This window comes from Malus sylvestris, chromosome 1 (genome assembly GCF_916048215.2).
Source record: "Malus sylvestris chromosome 1, drMalSylv7.2, whole genome shotgun sequence".
In the NCBI taxonomy this organism is placed as follows: Eukaryota; Viridiplantae; Streptophyta; class Magnoliopsida; order Rosales; family Rosaceae; genus Malus; species Malus sylvestris.
In genome coordinates, this window is record NC_062260.1 from 16,633,084 (window position 1) to 16,654,213 (window position 21,130).

Here is a 21,130-nt window from a genome sequence, read left to right on the forward strand (position 1 = left end):
TCCAGCCATGTCCCGTCTCCGCTCTAGCTTAGGCTCCTTAGTTAAATTAGCAGCCTCTTTTTGAACTGGTTGTGCTCTTAGTAAATCGCACAAACTTCCTTTCTATTTAAATGATAATAATTGTTTGTCATCTTTATTTTCTATAATTCATTGTGACGTGTGGATGTCTCATATTCCTTCTGTTAGTAGTTACCGGTATTATGTGCTATTCACTTATTGTTTTTCACATTATAGTTGGATTTTTCGTTAGAAAAAAAAATCAGAAGTTCTTACCCACTTCCAAACCTCTGTGGCCATGGCTCGTAACTTTTTTCGTGCAACTATACAATTTTTACAAAATGATAATGGAACGGAATATGTTACGTATTCTCATATTAATAAAAGTCTTAGCATCCAACAACGCTTCTCTCGCCCGCATTCACCTCAACAAAATACCCTCGCCGAATGCAAACATGGCCACATTGCCACCATGATTCGATCTTTTCTATCATTGCTCATCTACCTCACTCCTTGTGAGTTGAGGCTGCTCTTATCGCATTCACTTAATCAATCTTCTCCCTTCACCCGTCCTTGACTGGGCCACCCCTTACTCTATTCTATAGGGTCACTCACTCACCTACTCCTACATTCGAATCTTTGGTTGTCTATGTTTTCCTATTAGAATCATATACTTGTACATGTCGCTACAAATAAAGTAAACTAATCCAAACCAACTAGGAAATACAATATAATCTCCAATCAATAATTACATTCCAAATCAAATAGGGACTCACATCAACACATCCGCCACCAAACATAGGGACCAACATATAGTGGTATTACAATACGTACGTATTATATTATGTGTATTGGCATGAATCATGGCCGGCATGTCCTTGAGCTAAACAATACAAAAATATTTTATTTAAGCTAATATTATATCATATAGTAGTGTTATAAACGTACTATTAACATTAACTAATAAGCTAAATTTCTCCTTAAAAGGGGTGCTCACTAATAAGCTTGCTATCAATGAGCCTCTCATGGAAGAAGAAACACACATCCAGCAATCCAAATGGGAAGGCAAAACTCTGTTGAGCTACAAGGCCCCGCAGCAGATGAAGTTTGGCCTCTCTTGGCAGATTTTTGCAACTTCCACAAATGGTTCCCAATTCTTGACACTTGTTATCAAGTAGAAGGAGTCCCCGGCCAACCTGGTGTGATCCGGTACGCTTCACTCTACCCCGATGCCTTTGGTAAAACATCATTATCTGCCGACGATCACGGTCATCATGATGATCAGAGATGTTAGTGTAACTTGAATTTGATAGATTTTATCCGAGGAGGAAGAGCTGAACAGAAAAAATGAAAACAGAGATGGAAGAAGCTGAAACGAACGTTTTTCTTTCTTGTTTTCTCTTGCAAAATGCTGCAGAGGAATATTTTCAATGCTCTAACAAAAACAAAGAGCACTAACTCTCCTTTACATTAATTGGTGGCCTTAGCTTTAGGACCACACAAGACTCAACTTTTAATCTTAGTCACTCATCTATCTAATTACATGGATCACACACCACATGGCTCTCATGGCCTTACAACTTGTAACTTTACACTTGACAGATATGCTCAAGTGAATACACACATTAAACTCAACTTATTTCTAATACTCAATCAGCTAGAGACTTATAATTCAACACTCCCCTTTAAGTCTTGAGCTGATTTCACTCCAAGCATGCTCCTGAGATAATTAAACCGATCTTTAGCCAAAGGTTTTGTGAAAATATCTGCCATCTGTTCTTCTGTGGGACAATAAATCAAATCAATGATTCCTTCTTGCAGTGCATCTTTAATGAAGTGATATCTTCTGTCTATATGTTTGGTCTTCTGATGAAAGACAGAATTCTTGGTGATTGCAATTGCTGAGGTGTTGTCACAATGTAATGGAGTTGCTTCAGTTTGAAGTTCCCCAAAATCTTCTAAGACAAATCTAAGCCAGATTGCTTGTGCAGTGGCATTTGATGCACTTATGTACTCTGCTTCTGCAGTGGATAATGCCACGCAACTCTGCTTAACTGAAGCCCAAGAAAAAACTCCACTTCCAAACGAAAAAGCATATCCAGATGTACTTCTGCTATCATCTGGTGATCCACTCCAGTCACTGTCGCAATAGCCAATCAACATTGCCTCCTTGCCTTTTGTATACTCTAAACCATAATCTAGAGTTCCTTTGATGTATCTGAGCACACGTTTGGCAGTTCCAAGATGCTTGCTAGTGGGACAGTGCATAAATCTGGCAAGCAAACTGGATGCATACATTATGTCAGGCCTAGTAGCTGTGAGATATAGAAGACTCCCCACAATGCTTCTGTATAGCTCTTCACTTACTGCTCCACTTCCATCATCTTTAGTTAATTTCTCAGTTGCCACAAGTGGTGTGATCACAGATTTGCACTCATTCAGACCAAACTTGCTTAGTAAAGAACTTGCATAATTTTTCTGATGAATGAAAATGCTAGAATTGGTCTGAATTACTCCCATTCCAAGAAAATGATGGAGAAGACCCAAGTCTGTCATTTCATATTTTCTCTTCATGTCTTCTTTGAATTCATCAAGCATCAGTCTATCACTTCCAGTATAAACTATGTCATCCACGTAAATAGAGACAATCAGAATGTCTTGTCCCCTTGCTTTGATGTACAGTGTTGGTTCACTCAAACTTTTCTCAAAACCACACTGTGAGAAGTATGTATCGATTTCTCCATACCAAGCCCTTGGAGCCTGCTTTAATCCGTACAAGGCTTTATGCAATCGATAGACTTTATCTTCCTTTCCCTTGACTACATATCCTTCAGGCTGATCCACATAAACCTCTTCTTCCAATACACCATTCAGAAAAGCTGATTTTACATCAAGTTGATATAATTTCCAGTTCTTATGTGCTGCCAAGGCTACAAGGGTCCTGATAGTATCCAATCTTGCCACTGGAGCATACGTTTCATTGTAGTCTAGACCTGGCTTTTGAGCATAACCCTTTGCCACTAATCTAGCTTTGTTTTTTAAAACTGATCCATCAAGATTCAACTTGGTCTTATATACCCATTTAACTCCAATAACAGGCTGTTCAGTTGGTCTATCCACAAGCTTCCAGGTACCATTCTTCTCAATCATGGCTAATTCATCTTCCATTGCCTTTAACCATGATTCATCCTGAGCTGCATCTGCATATCTTTCTGGTTCCAGAATGCATGAGTTGCATTGAGCAAGAACATCATTCAAATTTCTCCATTTTAGAGGTGAGTGATCATAAGCCTCTGAAATTTGTGCAGACTTAGGAGTGCCACTTTCTTGTTCTTGTGTATGAAAAGAAGAACTAGGACTGAGAGAACTTCCTTCAATCACACTCATCTCATATGGATTCTCACAAACTACATTCTCAGGTTGATCCAGAATGTAAGTTGCAGCAGCTGAACTTTGTGAACTTTCTTTCCAATTCCAGGTCATAGATTCATCAAAAACCACATCTCTTAACAAGATTAACTTGTTGGTACATGGATCAAATATTCTGTATCCCTTTTCACATGTAGCATAACCCACAAATACACCTTTAACACTCTTAGCATCTAGCTTCTGTCTTGTCTCAGTAGGTATATGGACATAACACAGGGAACCAAAAATCTTGAGATGTGCAAGACCTGGTTTTCTGCCACTATAGGCTTCAAAAGGGGTTGTATTTTCTAGTGCTTTTGTAGGACACCTATTTAGAATATATACAGCTGTGTGTACAGCTTCAGCCCAAAGAACATATGGCATACCTCTATCATGAAGCATAGTCTTTGCCATTTCAACCACAGTTCGATTTTTCCTCTCCACTACTCCATTCTGTTGAGGAGTATAAGCCATGGTGAGTTGCCTCTGAATGCCCTCAGTTTCACAGAATTTAGTGAACTCAGAAGATAAAAATTCTCCACCCCTGTCACTCCTTAGACTTTTAATTTTGAAACCACTCTGCAGCTCCACCATTGACTTGAATTTTTTGAAGTAATTGTGAATTTTTTGAAGTAATTGAATGCATCAGATTTGTATCTGAGAAAATACACCCAGATCATCCTTGTACAGTCATCAATGAATAGCATGAAAAATTTGTTTCCAGCCAATGATGCATTCTGCATAGGACCACAGAGATCAACATGTATAAGTTCCAGAGGACAGCTTGCTCTCCAGGCTTGATCTTTTGGAAACCATTCTCTGTGCTGTTTTCCAAATTGACATCCTTGACATACATCCTTGGTTGCTTCTAGGTATGGAAGACCATGCACCATATTCTTCTCACTGAGTTGCTGAAGCCCTCTAAGATTCAAGTGGCCTAGTCTTCTGTGCCAAAACTGAGTAGAATGCTCCAAACTAGCCTTCAAAACTAACTGATTATTTTTTACCAGAGAAAGAGGATAGCATCGATTTTCCTTCTTCTTAACCTTGATGATAAGGTTTTCAAGTGAAGGTCCATCATATATGCTGCACAAACCTCCTCCAAACACTAGATAATATCCATGCTCATCCATTTGTCCAACACTCAATAAGTTTTCTTTTAAACCTGGCAGATGCATGACTTCCCTGATATACCTTTTACCTCTGTTAGTGTCAATCTGCAATGAACCCATTCCAGCCACATTCACTAACACACCAGTAGGCATTTGCACCTTTCCAGCAACATATGTATTTATGTCAACAAGGAGATCAGCATTCCCTGTCATGTGATTACTACAACCACTGTCAACATACCAATTTCCATTGATATTTGTTTTTGAGATTGCACTATTAGCATAGAACAGATTTCCTGACACTTCCACCTGATTTGCAGAGTTTGCCTTTTGCACAATCTTCCCTACAATGCATTCTCTAGCCCAATGACCAAACTTATCACAATTATAACACTTAGGCTTCCCCTTATATCGACATTCACCAAAATGATACTTAGAACACACTCTACACTGTGGTTTGACAGTCTCTTGACTCATTGACTGTGACTGATATGGATTTGGTGCAGGACTAGTGAAAGGTTTCTGTTGGAATCGAGGTTTCGAATCCCATTTCTTTCCCTTAGCATTCCAATTCTTTTGGAATTTTGATGAGCCAGATTGAACTCCACTTCTATTTTGCCCCTTTGGACTTACTGAGAATGATGCAAAAGCTTTCTCAGTGGTATCAACATTATGCAAGTCAAATCGTTGTTCCTGACTCTTCAAAATCGCAACAACTTCTTGCAGCTCAACAGACTCTAGACACTTTGTGTTTTCTATAACTAAACAGATGGAATCATAAGGCTTACTTAGACTAATCAGAACCTTCTGCACAAGTCTCTCATTAGAAAGGGATTCACCAAATGTTCTCATCTGATTAATTAACTCATTCAATCTTGTAAGATAACTAGACAGAGATTCATCATCTCGCATTCTAGCATACTCAAATTCTCTTCTAAGATTCTGAAGTTTTACGGATCTAACCTGATCACCACCATGATATTCTCCATACAGTATATCCCATGCCACCTTAGCTGAGTCGGCGTTGGCGATCCTAGGAAAAATTTGATCAGAAACCGCATTTTGTATAATACCTAGAGCCTTTGCATCTTGCATATATGCTGCGACCATTTTCTCATCGTCTTCTTCTTCTGAGCTTCCTTCAGCCTTCTTCTTCTTTGACTCTGAGATCGTAACCCCTTTTTCAACCAATCTCCATAACCCATGAGATTTGAAAATCGTCATCATCTTAATCCTCCAGAACTCGTAGTTCTCACCGGAGAAGATAGGAGTTCTCACCTCAGAACTTCCAGACCTAGCCATCTCTTAGCTTAGACAAGACGAACACAAATCGAAATCGGAATCTATGGAGTTTCGGCAACTTCGCTTGAGCCGGAACGAGCTTAAGTGTAGTTCAAATTCTTCACAGTTTACGCCCAGATCTCAAATGATCAAACCTGGCTCTGAGGCCATGTTAGTGTAACTTGAATTTGATAGATTTTATCCGAGGAGGAAGAGCTGAACAGAAAAAATGAAAACAGAGATGGAAGAAGCTGAAACGAACGTTTTTCTTTCTTGTTTTCTCTTGCAAAATGCTGCAGAGGAATATTTTCAATGCTCTAACAAAAACAAAGAGCACTAACTCTCCTTTACATTAATTGGTGGCTTTAGCTTTAGGACCACACAAGACTCAACTTTTAATCTTAGTCACTCATCTATCTAATTACATGGATCACACACCACATGGCTCTCATGGCCTTACAACTTGTAACTTTACACTTGACAGATATGCTCAAGTGAATACACACATTAAACTCAACTTATTTCTAATACTCAATCAGCTAGAGACTTATAATTCAACAAGAGATCCATCAAGTGGGTCACAGAGAAGCTACTAGCGATCGATCTGATCGAACGGTGCTTCAGCTACGAGATCGTTGATAATAATATTGGATTCAAGTCGTATGTTGGAACCATGCAGGTGCTGTCTATCAACGACCGCGATTGTGCCAGTGTAAGATCGACTGGTCATTTGTTTGTGATCCGATTGAAGGGTGGAGATTTGAAGACTTTCTATTTTTTTTGTGGCTCTACTCTCCAATCAATGGCAAAGAAGATAGAGCATGCTCTTTCATCTACCGCGTGAACGTTGAACGTTGACTCAACATGTTAATATTTGTCTTCATTTTATTCAGAAAATGTTGTTAAATTTAAATAAATTTTCAACTATTTATATCAGCAAATAGATAGATCGAAATTGGGGTTTATCTGTTGAACTCCCAAGACATCGAGAGGTGTTTCATGTAATGGTAATATTCTATAAATTACATGCCTTTTGTATATTACAAATCCAAATTTGAGAACATTTAAAGTTCGAATATCATGAAAAATGTGACCTAATATGAAATATTTATGATCTAAGCTAAGTAATGGGTAATTCCATAACTGTGCTTCTTCCCTACCCATGAAACTTATGAGGATGCACAAATGCTTGAGAAGCTCTACCTTGAATTTTTCCGCATCCAACCTCCTTCTCCTGTACAAATTATTGGTGCATCAGTTAAGCATCTTTAGACGAAAAAGCGGTCCCTTATGATTGGTTGTTGCGCGTCTCTACCTCCCACCTATCTTACACATTTGATCAGGGTTGTCACTGCGAAGCTATAGTAAAAGTGCATGAGATCTTACTATCTAGCTGATGGTATTTCACATCTTCATAGAGAATTCAATTTCACCGTGTCCATATCATACACAGCGGGGCACATTTTGTATTTTAGCTGCCCAAGTGCCCTTATTAACGAACAAGCTCAAACCAAACTGGTCCTCATCACATATATGACACCAATGTTTGGACCCTCAATCATTTCTAGGTCCACCAACTTTCTATCACTGGATGCAGCCCCCCAAACCAACAGGTGTGCCTTGGCCAATATTAATAACAGAATTGTTTAATAATAACTGTTTATACCATATTTAGGGCATTCGTATTTAGATCTCGTACAAATACTTGGGAGACTTAAATGTAATTATGTAATAAAGGAATGGACAAATATGTAATAAATGAAGAGCCCTTATTCTATAAAATGACTCCTCATCCTCACAATTGGGGGAGGCCAATTCCTAGGCCCTCTCACCCCCTCTCAAAGCTTCTCCTATCTAGAGCAAAGCTCTCATACTCTCTCCCTCATAAATACTCTCAGAGAAATACAATCAGTGTGGACGTAGCCCAAACCTTGGGGTGAACCACGATATATATTGTGTTATTTACTTTCTTGCAGATTCACGATCATATTTACGTTGTTCCAAGACCTCCGGTTTTGTGCATCAACATTTGGCGCCGTCTGTGGGAATCGACACAAAAAGCTATGTCGGTTCTCTTTCATTTTTTCATCTCACCACTGTGAGACCTCACCACACTCCACCTTGAATCTGCAAAGAAAACCCAGGAACCACCCGCCAACCCAAAACAAAGCGGAAATAACCGTCCGCTTCCTAACCTTACCCTCAACAATCCAAATCCCTTCCATGCAACCGCCACGTGTTCTAACCTCAGCCAGTGCAAATAAATATCCCTCCACATGTCCCCTCTTCGAAATCTGCCCTGATCTTATAGCAAGCGTCTCGCACGCTGCGATGCTCAGAACTCGGAACAGTCATTCGGCGACACAGTAACTCAATGACTCAATGAGTCGTTTCATGCTCTGGAAACCATGAACGCCAAAGCACTTCTTTACTCATTCTCTCTGAAGCCTAATATCGCCCCGCCTGATTTTTCGGCCACCAAGAGAAGTTTCAGCGCCGATGACCCGAGACCCCAAACGCCGTTTTGGTTTCGAGTGCGGATTCGGAACAGAGAGCAGTACTGCTGTTTCTTTCGCGTTTCGGGCGGCAAAGGCAAAAATCGGATGAGTGGGAAAGTGTTTGCAGACGTTAAATCGGAGGCGCACGACATATCGGAACCCGTGGATAAGTTCGACAAAGGGTTGAACGATGTCATTTTGGTGAAGCAGGATTTGGAAGTGGAGTCTACGACGGAGGTTTCGTGATTACAAGAGTTTCTGAAACGATGGGTCATTGTCGTTTTGTGCTTTTCGGCTTTCCTTCTATGCAACATGGACAGAGTAAATATGAGCATTGCAATACTGCCCATGTCAGCAGAGTACAATTAGAACTCAGCAATTGTGGGTTTGATACAATCTTCTTTCTTCTGGGGATACCTCCTCACTCAGATTACTGGTGGAATATGGGCAGACACAATAGGTGGGAAGCAAGTACTGGCATTTGGAGTCATTTGGTGGTCCATTACTACTATTCTCACTCATGTTGCTACTAAAATTGGATTGCCTTTCCTACTAGTTGTTCACGCTTTCTTGGGGATTGGTGAGGGTGTTGCTATGCCCACCATGAATAATATACTGTCAAAATGGATTCCTGTAGCAGAGAGAAGTAGATCTTTGGCTCTGGTTTATAGTGGAATGTATCTTGGATCGGTCACCGGCTTGGCCTTTTCGCCATACCTAATACATCAGTTTGGGTGGCCATCGGTCTTTTACTCCCGTATTTTTTCATCTGGGTCGCAGCCTTCTCCATCTGGGCTTTCTTCCTTCTCATTTGGGTCTTCTTCTTTCTCATCTGGGTTTTCTTCTAAGATGGCGGCAACTGTGTTGTTTGATCCGTACGTTATCTGGACCTTATTCACCTCCCTCTTAGGTTTTCTCGCTCTCTCTGTTCTCCGTCGTCGGAATTTCGACCACGCCAAGAGCAATGCTCAGATGCCCACAGTAATACGGCGTTCGTTCAGGATAAAAGCATCAGCAGCTCTGACTCGAATCTTCACAGGGCTTGGCATGAGAGGTTTGTTGCGACGGCAGAGCTGGCGAAGGCCACGGCGGTGATGAGAGGGAGCGAGTGTGACTCAGAAAGCCATCTTGATCATCAGAACCACACTCATTACGACTTGACGAAGATAAGCTTTTCCTCAATAATAAGTCTATTGTTATTCCCTTTGTCTGCCATCTGCCAAAAGATGAAAGAAGAAAGAAAAACAAGGAATAAACATGCAAAAGCACAAGGACACTACTCGAAGCTGGGGTCATCCTTCAAAAGCTTCATTTCCGTCCATCATCTTGTCGAAAAAGAAGAAAGAAAAAAGACAGAGACACAGTGGAAAGCAAAAGGAAAAGAGAAAAAGAAAATGCAAAAGGAGGTCCGTAGCTGATGCCAAAGCAAAAGCAGAAAAGAGATGAAGAGACAGAGAGAGTGCAACAGAAAAACACAAGCAGAAGTAAGGAATAAACACCTAACCAGAATGATGTGGTTTACTTTCCTTATTTTTGAATGATGTAATTTATTTTTCGTATATTTCGGAGATACCTGTATAAACCCTATCAGTGGGTAAAAAAAAAAGGCAAAGCCCAAAATAAATGGGCTGGAATTTTGTGTGGAGGGCAAAGGCCCATAAGCCCAAAATAGCACCAACCAGGTGACCAAAACTACATCCAGTACTACAAAAATTATTCAGCACCCTGCCGCTATTACCACTAACCAGGTGATCAAAAGTATGCCCAGTACTCCAAAATTATTCGGCAACCTGCCACTATTACCACCAACCAGGTGATCAAAAGTACGCCCAGTACTTCAAATTATACATGAGCATTACTCATGTTAATCATACATAAACATTCATGAGCATTACTCATGTTAATCATACATAAACATTCATGAGCATCACTCATGTCAACATCCATGAGCATCACTCATGTCAATCAACATAAACATTCATGAGCATCACTCATGTTAATCAGCTTCAAAAGCTTCATTTACAGAGCTCCAGCTTCAAAAGCTTTATTTACAAAAGCTCTAGCTTCAAAAGCTTCATTTACAGAGCTCCAACTTCAAAAAGCTTCATTTACAAAAGCTCTAGCTTCAAAAGCTTCATTTACAGAGCTCCAGCTTCAAAGCTTCACTTGCAAAGTTTCACCTACAAAGCTTCAGTGCAGGGTATACAAATACCGCCTCCGAACAACCGCCATTTCGGCCCATACACGGATTCAATTTAAAGTCTCCAGCCAACAGACTCTATTGACCGAAGACTTGGGGGACTATACTATACACCATATATTAGGCCTCAACTGGGCCTCATGAAAAATACTTGGGGGACTTAGCCCATTATTTATGTATTGAGGAGCGAGCCTTTATTTTACAAAATGGACTCCCTCAACTTCATTAGAAAGCAACGCCACATATTGAGCAACCGCCTCGCCATGAGCATCACTCCTAACCCATCACTTATGTATTGAGGAGCGAGCCCTTATTTTATAAAAGGAACTCCCTCACCATCATTAGAGAGCATCAACTCTAGCCCATCGTTTATGTATTGAGGAGCGAGCCCTTATTTTATAAAAGGGACTCCCTCACCTTCATTAGAAAGCAATGCCGCCTACTGAGCAACCACCTCGCTGCGAGCATCACTCCTAACCCATCACTTATGTATTGAGGAGCGAGCCCTTATTTTTTTAAAAGGATTCCCTCACTATCATTAGAGAGCATCAACTCTAGCCCATCGTTTATGTATTGATGAGCGAGCCCTTATTTTATAAAATGGACTCCCTCACCATCATTAGAGAGCATCAACTCTAGCCCATCGTTTATGTATTGATGAGCGAGCCCTTATTTTATAAAAGGGACTCCCTCACCATCATTAGAGAGCATCAACTCTAGCCCATCGTTTATGTATTGAGGAGCGAGCCCTTATTCTATAAAAGGGACTTCCTCACCTTCAACGCTACAAGCCGAGCCAACCAAGGCAACCTAAGCCACGAGCCGAGCAGCCTCGTAACATGTGCTACTTCTAGTTGAGCATCACTTCATATTGAGTACCGCCTCATATCGAGCATCAGTTCAAGACAACATCTAGTTACTCCAGCCCACACATGGACTGAATTTCAAGTCTCCAGCCAAAAGACTCTCTTGACTGAAGACTTGGGGGACTACTGTTTATACCATAGTTAGGGCCTCCTTATTTAGATCTCGTACAAATACTCAGGGGACTTAAATGTAATTATGTAATAAAGGAAGGGGCAAATATGTAATAAGTGAATAGCTCTTATTCTATAAAAGGACTCCTCATCCTCACAATTGGGAGAGGCCAATTCCTAGGCCTTCTCACCCCCTCTCAAAGCCTCTCATATCTAGAGCAAAGCTTTCACACTCTCTCCCTCACAAATACTCTCAGAAAAATACAATCAGTATGGACGTAGCCCAAACCTTGGGGTGAACCACGATACATCTTGTGTTATTTACTTTCTTGCAGATTCACGGTCTGATTTACGTTGTTCCAAGACCTCCGGTTTTGTGCATCAACAATAACAAAAATGCCACATGGCACTATTTCAGTAGTGGAGTTTGTTAGTATAGTTAGAAGGGTATTATTGTAATTGAGATATATGGCTATATAAGAGATTGTATATCTATTATTTCATTAAGTTCAGTTGTATATATTTTCTCTAATCAATCAATACAATCTCTCTTGTTTTCTCTCTACCAATTCTTTATGTTCCTCTGTACCAATCTTCATCTTTTGCAATGTAGTCAACATGTTACCAGAGCCACCAGGCTTACGCCATTGATTCTGGTGGTTCCGTATTTTTTTTTAGATTTCTTTTTCTAGTTTTATTTTCTCTTCAAATTTTCTTGAATTTTTCGTCTAAGTTCTTTGGTGTTTCCTTCTTCTCTCTGATCCCCGAATCGTAGAAGGAAGCAGAATCAATTTCTTACTTAGTTTTTGTGGATGCGAATCGACTGAGAATGAGCGTTCTTTTAGAGATCCTTGGTGCCACCAACGTGTTCCAAGCGACTCTATTTCTTGAAAGGCTTTGTCCTTGCCGGTTTCCAAGAGCAAGATGTTTCTAGAAGATTACCTTTTCCTGATTTAGTCCAACTCTCACCTCCATCTCACCGTCGTTCATCTCAATCAGATCATTGGCATGCATGGATACAAGAAGATCTACAAAGTTCCCAAGAAACATTTGAGCGACGCCGTGAGTTCACTGTCGTTGGTCGATCCGGCCTATGTGATCACCATCCTGGAAAACGTCGTCACTGACCTCACCGATTTCAAATGGGTCCGGATAAGAGTTGGGTTTGCAGATCTAGGTCGGGATATATGCGAGTCCTCCTCTCTGATCCTCAAGATCTAGCTGCACAGCACGCACCCTATCTTCTTCGTCGTCCCTCGCCGCCATTGCCCCACCGACCTCGGCGACTCCATCTCTTACGATGATCTCGCGTTGTCCTCCTGCTGGTTCTCCGTACACGCCTTCTTCTCCTTCGACGATACGGACAGCATGCTATGCCGAACCTCCTCCGAAATCTCGCTTTGGTTCTGGTTCTCCTCATTCGGCTTGCGACGCAATGTCATCGTGTTGGTTAAAACGGCACGAATTGCGTAGTGGCGTTATTGTTAAGGATTTTGTTTTGATCCAGGTGTTTCCCAAAATCTTATGCTTCTTGTTCGCTACAGTCCAGGTGTTTGACAAATTGTCCAACTCAGAATTTTAATGTGAAGGATCTGCAGATTTTGAGAATTGTCAATTGGTTCGTCGCCATTTCCGATCCTGAAGATGTTTTCCGCTGACTTGTTTGGTGCTCGAGTTGGAAGTTCAAAGGTCTGAAAAGTGAATTGTTTGTCTGAAATCGCGCAGTTTGAAGATTTGGGGAAGTTCACATTGAAAATCAAGTGAATTCGTCTCTGCTAATGATTTTGTAGTGTTTGGGAGTTTTTGGTTGAGAATTTTGATATGTTGATATCATAAAGTGTCATTCTTTTTGTGTATGGGTCATTCTCTGGGATTTGAGTTTCTTAGTTGAAAATTACGATTTGAAAATGCAAAGGCAGGAAGTGTCATTCTTTCTTGGTGTATCTTGAAGTGTCATTCTCCTTGGTTAATTTTGGTGTTAGTATCTGGGAAGATTTAGGAAGCTATTAGGAGTGTCATTCTCCTTGGTTGATTTGGTTTCTTGGAGTGTCATTCTACTTGGTTGATTTGGTTTCTTAGAGTGTCACTCTCCTTAGTTGATTTGGTGCCAGTCTCTGTAAAGCTTAGTTAGTTCAAAAAAAAAATATATATATATATATATATTTTCTTCAAACTCCTCTATAGATGACAAAGACTTCAACATATTAGGATTAGAAATTGTATTGTGCATATCATTTTTTAGCAGCAACATACATTTCAGCGAGCCTCATAGGTTGATCAATTGAGCTCTCATAAATTTCTAGTGAAGCGTTAGGATTATATAAGGGATTGGAGAGAATGGAGTTTCTTGCGGCTTGTCTGAAGGGCAAGTGGGAGATGATGATTAGAAGCAAAGGTTCGGGTAACTGTGAAAGAGAAAAAGAGATTTCTTGTGGCGTAATTTTCGAGGTTTTCTGCACCCAGTGGTATTCATTTGTTTGGGGTTTTCTGCAGTGTTCTTGAAGCATTGCAGACATCTTGGTCTTGCAGTTCCAGATCAGTTTCAGAGCTCTAGCTAGTTCAAACTTCACTTGGCTACACCAAGTTCAGTTTGAGGGGGAGTAATAACATAATTGTTTAGTAATAACAGAAATGCCACATGGCGCTATTTAAGTAGTGGAGTTTGTTAGTATAGTTAGAAGGGTATTATTGTAATTGGGATATATGGCTATATAAGATATTGTATAGCTATTATTTCATTAAGTTTAGTTGTATACATTTTCTCTAATCAATCAATACAATCTCTCTTGTTTTCTTTCTACCAATTCTTTCCCTTCCCCTGTACCAATCTTCATCTTTTGCAATGTAGTTAACAAATATAAGGGGGTGTATTCAATTCCCTCTAATTCCTCAACTTTCTCAAATTCTTTAAAATCAATTTCTAATTGAATATACCTGGAATGTTATAAATTTCTTTAAAATCTTAATTAAATACATCCGAATTTCTAAGGATTTTAATAAACTATCTTTAAATTCTAATTGAATACACCTTGAATTTTAGAGAATCACTTAAAATCTTGATTAAATGCCCCTAGATTCATTAAAAGAATTCAAATCCCTCAAAATCTCAATTGAATACGTCTCCTTAAGTCTTGTAGTGTCCTTTTTGTGTAATGAGATAGTAACCCTTTTAAGACCTCCTTATTCGAAAAGTTACCCAGTTACCCATGTTTATATCCCAGATCGACTGTTGAACAAGGCATATCACAAGCACTTGCCAAAGAGAGCGAGAGAAAGTTACTTACAACCGAGACACAATTTCTTATGACTTTGTATTCCAAACACATTATGTACTATCGTGTAAAACCAATAGAACACAACAATATTCTCACGGGCGCACCCCAAGTAATTAAAAAGATGATATATTGTCACTCAGTACTACAGTCTGGTGGTATTCATCTTCACTTAAAAATGAGAGATTCTTAGGTTCGAATCTTGTGGATAGCGGATTTGATACCAAATTAGGCTACTTATTATGTGGTTTTGCCGAACTCTCTCTTCTCTTAGTGTAAAAATATCAATGTACTAAAATAAAAAATAAAATAAAATAATTTAAAAAAAAAAGATGATGTGTCTTTGCCATTTTATGGGCCACATCAACCTGGTGAGTAAAAATTGATCTACAAGTTTTGGATTTTCCAGCGATCAAATCTCCACTGATTGCGATCAAATCTCCACTGGTTGAAGGCTGATCTGATTTAGTGAATCTTGCACTCCGTTGCAATTTATTTGATACTTTAAAAAAAAGGTGCGGGGGGTGGTGAAGGGGACAACTGATAGCAAGCCATAATTATCTATTTCTTCTGGGTTCGGAGAAGCTATGAGGAATTTCACCCTACCTATGGCCACAGTTAAGCAGAAGCACCAGCTATTTGACTGCAATTGCAACATTTTGCTCACAATTTATTTATTTTTATTTGTATGATATTGACAAGTAGCGTAAAATAGTGTGGAGATTTTCTAAACAAGTTTACATTGCAAGTTTTCTTCAATAGTTTGAGAAATAAATAGTGAAGATTGATTCTAAGAAATCGAACAATGTTATTTAAAAAGTCAAACTACATTATAGGTTGGACTACCGAAGACAAATATGTTTACATTAGGACAATGACAAGTTTAGGTTTTCTCTCGTCAAACAATGTCAACTTTAGGTTATAAGGGAGTGGAAAGGCCTCTTTGCTTAGTTGCCATAATTATGTAATGCGTGTATAATCATAATAGTAAGGGTAATGCTATTCACGCATCCATTTTTATCTTCCACACACATTTGTTAATTTTTGTCCATTGATCTTTTTCAATACGTTTGATCTGATGATCAAAAATTTAGAAAGGTGTGAAAGGTAAAAATGTGTGTGTAGATAACTCTCCCCAATAGTAATTATGTATTCCTATTTGTTTTATTGGTAAATGTTGACATTTTCATGAACTAATTAAGAATGTTCTCAATTTAATTCCTTGTGGTGCGCCATATCACAATCACACTTAGCTCTAGGGTTGGACTCGCTTGCACTAGCTTCACGCCGATTATGTGCATGGCGTGATGGTGATTTGATAATTTCGTTTTTTGAGTTCGAATGAACTCTATCATGATTTCGTTTCTTGGGTAATAAGTATACCTCTTACATATTTATTTTTTTAACAAACAATATTATCTACACTAAAGGAGTGAGGAAGTGGCTAAGCCTCACAATTGACTAATAATAATATGGTTCAACTCCGACCTCATGCAGTTCCACCACACTTGGTGTGAGGATTGTCCTAGTGAGACGATCTCACCGATTATTTTCTCTAATTTTAATTAAATTATCCTTAACTTTTAACCATTTTATACACAAAGAGGTGTCCTTTTTAAGGGAAAAATAAATACAAAATAAGAGTAATTGCATTTGGTTTCACCTACAAGCACTATACATATTATTCATTTCATTCGGTTTCACCTACTAGCTAGCAGTCTATGCATGTGATAGGATCCATTTCGATTTTGGATTTTGCTTCCCAAATTGAAATTTACCTTTTCAATTTGATTTACCAAAATTACAATTCGATTTTCGTTTCACCTACTAGCTGTCTATGCATGTTGATGTGATCGTGTAATGCCAAAATTACAATTATATTTACAATACGCTGAATTTAGGTCTTCTTTTTTCTCACTTTGTGATTAATAGACTTTAATTATAGAGACTATAAATTTTCTCCAAATAATTCGAGCCAAGTTTGAGTTAGAGAAACTGAGTCGTGCTGAGGTTTGAGCACCTTAGTAATCGGCTTCAAATAAATAGTAAAGACTGATTTTAATATTACTTCTAAGAAATTGAACGGTGAAGATTATTTAAAACGCCGGATTACTTGATATGCTAGACTCCCAAAGACAAATCTGTTCACATTGAGGACAATGGACAAGTTTAGGTTTCCATTTTTTTTTTTGGAAAAATTAAAGAAAATGGCTTCAAATTTTTATATTTTAATAAAAAATCATTCATTAACTTTATTTAATGATAAAGGACAAAATAAAAAACATAAAAAACACCACACGTGCTGGGCATATTCACATCCCACTCCACCCCCCATTTCCACTTTGTTTTCTCCCTATTGTCAGCTAACATTAAGCGAGAAAGACTTCAAATTGAAATACATTTTCCCAATTTTATTTTTGTGGTGTTGTTTCCCAATAGTAGTCAAGATGACAAGAGAATTTTTCAATGTGCCCGGGACACAGAGTGATATATCTACAAATGGTGAGATTCTTGTGTTAAAAAATAAAATTTCCCACAACTTACATAATAACATGTGGTGTAGAAAGTTAAGATTGTAGGTGGAGGAGAAGAGGAAGCCGCAGATGGGCAGACAATAGAAGAAAATTAAGTAATTGGTGTAGAAAGTTAAGAAATTGAAGAGATACAGAGAAAATTTGATGAGTATCGAAGAAAATTAGAAGAAGAAAATGTGTTTGGAAGGTGAGAATGTGCCAAGAAAATTCAAGAAGAGGAGAGAGAAGAATGTAGTACCCAAAGTTTCATAAACAGTGTAATATCGTTAAGTTTCATGAACAGTGTAGCACTGTTAAATTTCATAAACAGTGTAGTACCGTTAAGTTTCATAAACAGTGTCGTAATTTTTCATAAACAATGTAGTAAGTTTTATAAACAGTGTCGTAAGTTTCATAAGCAGTGTAATAAGTTTCATAAACAGTGTAATACTGTTAAGTTTCATAAACAGTTTATGTGAGGACACGTGGATCCACGTGTCAGATTTTTTTATATTTTTTTAATATTAAAATTATGTCTTTTTCATTAAAATTTAAGTTCTTTTGTCATTTTTATTAAAATTTAAGGGTTTTTCATTAAAAATTAAGTCTTTTTATTAAAATAAACTTAGCCCAAATATTTTTCATGAAAGTTCCCTTTAATAAATTGGTTGGGGTATGACCTCTCCATCATTGGGGAGAGTCTAAACTTCAGAGGGCCATTTTCACGCGTGGAATCTCCTTGAATTTGTTCGCATCTTCTTATGGAATTTTTGTTTTTGTTCGGATTTTATTAGTCGATCTTTGATAAATTACTGATTATGTTATCACAAAATATTAACTCGTTAAACCACACCTTCGTTGTTTCTTGATTGCAATTCAGTCATTGCACAACCTCAAAATTGTTCCAGAAACTTCGATGAAATATATGATTTCAGCCCGTGAAACTTGGCAAATTCATCAATTATGTTGAACTTGACGTATTTTAAATTTTTTGAATGCCTAAATACCCCTATTTGAATTGTTGATGTACACAATTAATTCCATGAATTGTAAGGAAGAATGAATGGTTTTACATAAAAAAGATAAAAAAATATTAATGTTATAAATTCATTGCCTAATATATAATAACGATAAAAAATACCTAATGTATGTAATAATAAATGTTTAATTAATGTCACAAAAATTATATAAAAAGTACAAGTAAATTATTTTCTTATTAAAAAATTATAATTGTGTAGGTTTTTTTTAATACGATTGTTCGCTCCCACAAATAGTGAACTGTTGTGGCCTATTTTACTGAAGGGAGAAAGAGAGTGTCTTTATTTATAGTAAACTAGATAGGATTTTTTGCCTTGCAAATAATATAAGATCTTCTAGTATCCTAAAAAGAATCTACATATGGATCTAATATCTATTAGAAAGTGATACCAATGTGGTATGAAAAATGTGGTAAGAATAACATTTTTTATAATTAAAATCTAAATTAAGGATCATCTTCCTAATGTATAATTATTTAGTAAAGAAAATTTAAATTGAAAAATTAGATTGTATTTCAACCATTAAAAGTGTATAAATCTAATGACTTAAAACTTGTGTGTAAAATGTAGTACCACGAACCTGCCCTCATATCTAAACATGTACTGATAAAAATGGACAATATCTTGTACTTTTGTACATTCCAGCAAAAACAGAAAGAAAGAAAGAAAATACTATTGTCGATGCAGAGTCACCACATGATCCATGCACGTATTTTCTCTTTCGTAGTCATTACAATTTACATTAAAATTCACCCTACTATAAATCTTTAATCATTTTGATCGGTTATTACACATCCAATTAGTTTCAATAGCAAGCTGAGAATTTGACTCTCGCCCTCCATGGCCTCATCATTTGTACTCTCCTTCATTGCACTAATTTCAATAGCCATCACCATCCCCCTCTGCATGTCCTCTCCTAAAACAGCACTCCGAGGCTTCGAGACACGTCTCATTCATCGCGACTCGCCTGAATCTCCGCTATACAACCCTAGTCTCACTCGTGCTCAACGCAAAGAAGCAGCTCGTCGCAGAAGCATAGCCAGACAAAATTACCTCACAAGGCGAATGTCACCAGCAGCAGTAAGTAACGCTACTGCCCGCATTGATTACGATAATGGAGTCTACGTCATGAGGTACAAAATTGGAACCCCTCCAGTTGATACATTTGGATACTTTGACACTGCTAGCGCCTTAATTTGGATGCAGTGTAATCCCTGCAAAAAATGTTACAATCAAAGCATACCAATCTTTGAACCTGGAAAATCATCCTCCTACCGAAAGCTGATGTGTGACGATGACCGTGTGGAGTGTGGCATAGTCCCAGATAACGGTTGCCCAAGTGAGGATGGTTCATGTACTTACATTACGGCTTATGAAGATGGAGCGTCTTCCGAAGGAGTCGCTTCCAAAGAAACATTCATGCTCGAAGGTGAAACAATCCCCGATATGACTTTCGGGTGTGGTCTGAAGAATTCAGATACGGATCCGGATGAAAATCCGCCAGGAGTTGTTGGTGCAGGTAGAGAACCAAGTTCACTTGTTGCGCAATTAATTAGAGAACGGACTCGTTTTTCGTTTTGCATTTCGCCTTTTAATCGAGGTAACCGTAGCAATGTGAAATTCGGTTCAAAGGCAGTGATCCATGAGGGTAATCAGACACCATTATTACCTGGTCGATACGGTTGGTACCATATAGGGGTAGAAGGTATTAGCGTTGACGGTACTAGGCTCAACATTTCGGAGGATGTGTTCAGATGGAGGCCAGAGGGAAGAGGAGGCATCATCATAGATACAGGAACAACATATACTCACCTTGCATCGGAGGCTTATTACGCAGTCCAGAGCGCGGTGATAAATGCGCTACCGAATTACAAACACAAGATAAATCCCCATTCGGAGTTCCTGCTGTGTTATGATTCGGATGATGGTTTCCATATGAACATAGCACCTGATATAGAGTTCCATTTCAGAGATGATCGCCGACATGGGTTTGATTATACATTGGATCCGACTAATGTTTGGAATGAAGATGACTGCATGACTATAAAACCAGATTATCATGGCCTTTCTGTGTTGGGAATAAACCAGCTTGAGAATGTGAACGTCGGGATCGACCTTCAGAATAACATCGTAACTTTTAAGGACACTGATGACTGTCGGGATACCTAACTAATGTGTGCATGGTATAAATAATTAGTGATGTGGTCTAAAATGCGGTGCAAAAAATTCCATCGGTATCATCATCATCCCTGTACCATATATTAGGGCTGAAGAATCAAAAAGTCGTTTGTTGTTTCCTTTTCTGGGACTGAAAAATATTTTATGGTTGGTACTGAAATTATTATTTTTTTCTTTTTCCAGCAATTGTGATTGGTAATGAACTTAGTATGCTGGAAAAAGATCAATTTAGAAACTCTGGTGCGTGCTAGATCATCATCTGCCCTCACACCAGCATCATCATCTGCCGATCACAGATTGATATGTTGGATTGGAACCATGTAAGTACTGCTCATTGACGACCACGATGATCCCAACAACCGTGGCTGCAACATCGGGTGGTCGTTTGTTTGTGATCCAATTGAAGGATGGAGATTTGAAGACTTTGTATCATATGTTGGCTCCTCTCCAATCAATGGCAAAGAAGATGGAGCAGGCTCTTCTATTTACTACTTGAACGTTGACCCTTTTTTCAATACAATTATATTGGGGGTGGGAATTGAGCTATGACATATAATTGGAGTTCACAATTTGGTATCGTACTCGTCATCATGTAGAATTGAACTTAAAAGCCTCTCACTTACAAGCAAAAGAGAAATGTGAGCCTTTGGTATTATT

General features: G+C 38.5%; 1 protein-coding gene and 2 pseudogenes across 1 annotated transcript; all 3 read left to right on the plus strand.

Annotated features, from left to right (window-relative positions):
- Positions 1 to 1,022: 1,022 nt before the first annotated feature.
- Positions 1,023 to 6,804, plus strand: LOC126620411 (lachrymatory-factor synthase-like; annotated as a pseudogene).
- Positions 6,805 to 8,206: 1,402 nt separating this feature from the next.
- On the plus strand, positions 8,207 to 9,391 carry LOC126613993 (sodium-dependent phosphate transport protein 1, chloroplastic-like; annotated as a pseudogene).
- Positions 9,392 to 19,135: 9,744 nt separating this feature from the next.
- On the plus strand, positions 19,136 to 20,464 carry LOC126614002 (aspartic proteinase nepenthesin-1-like). The gene has a single exon (XM_050281632.1). The coding sequence runs from the start codon at positions 19,136 to 19,138 to the stop codon at positions 20,462 to 20,464; it is 1,329 nt and encodes a 442-aa protein (XP_050137589.1).
- Positions 20,465 to 21,130: the final 666 nt, after the last annotated feature.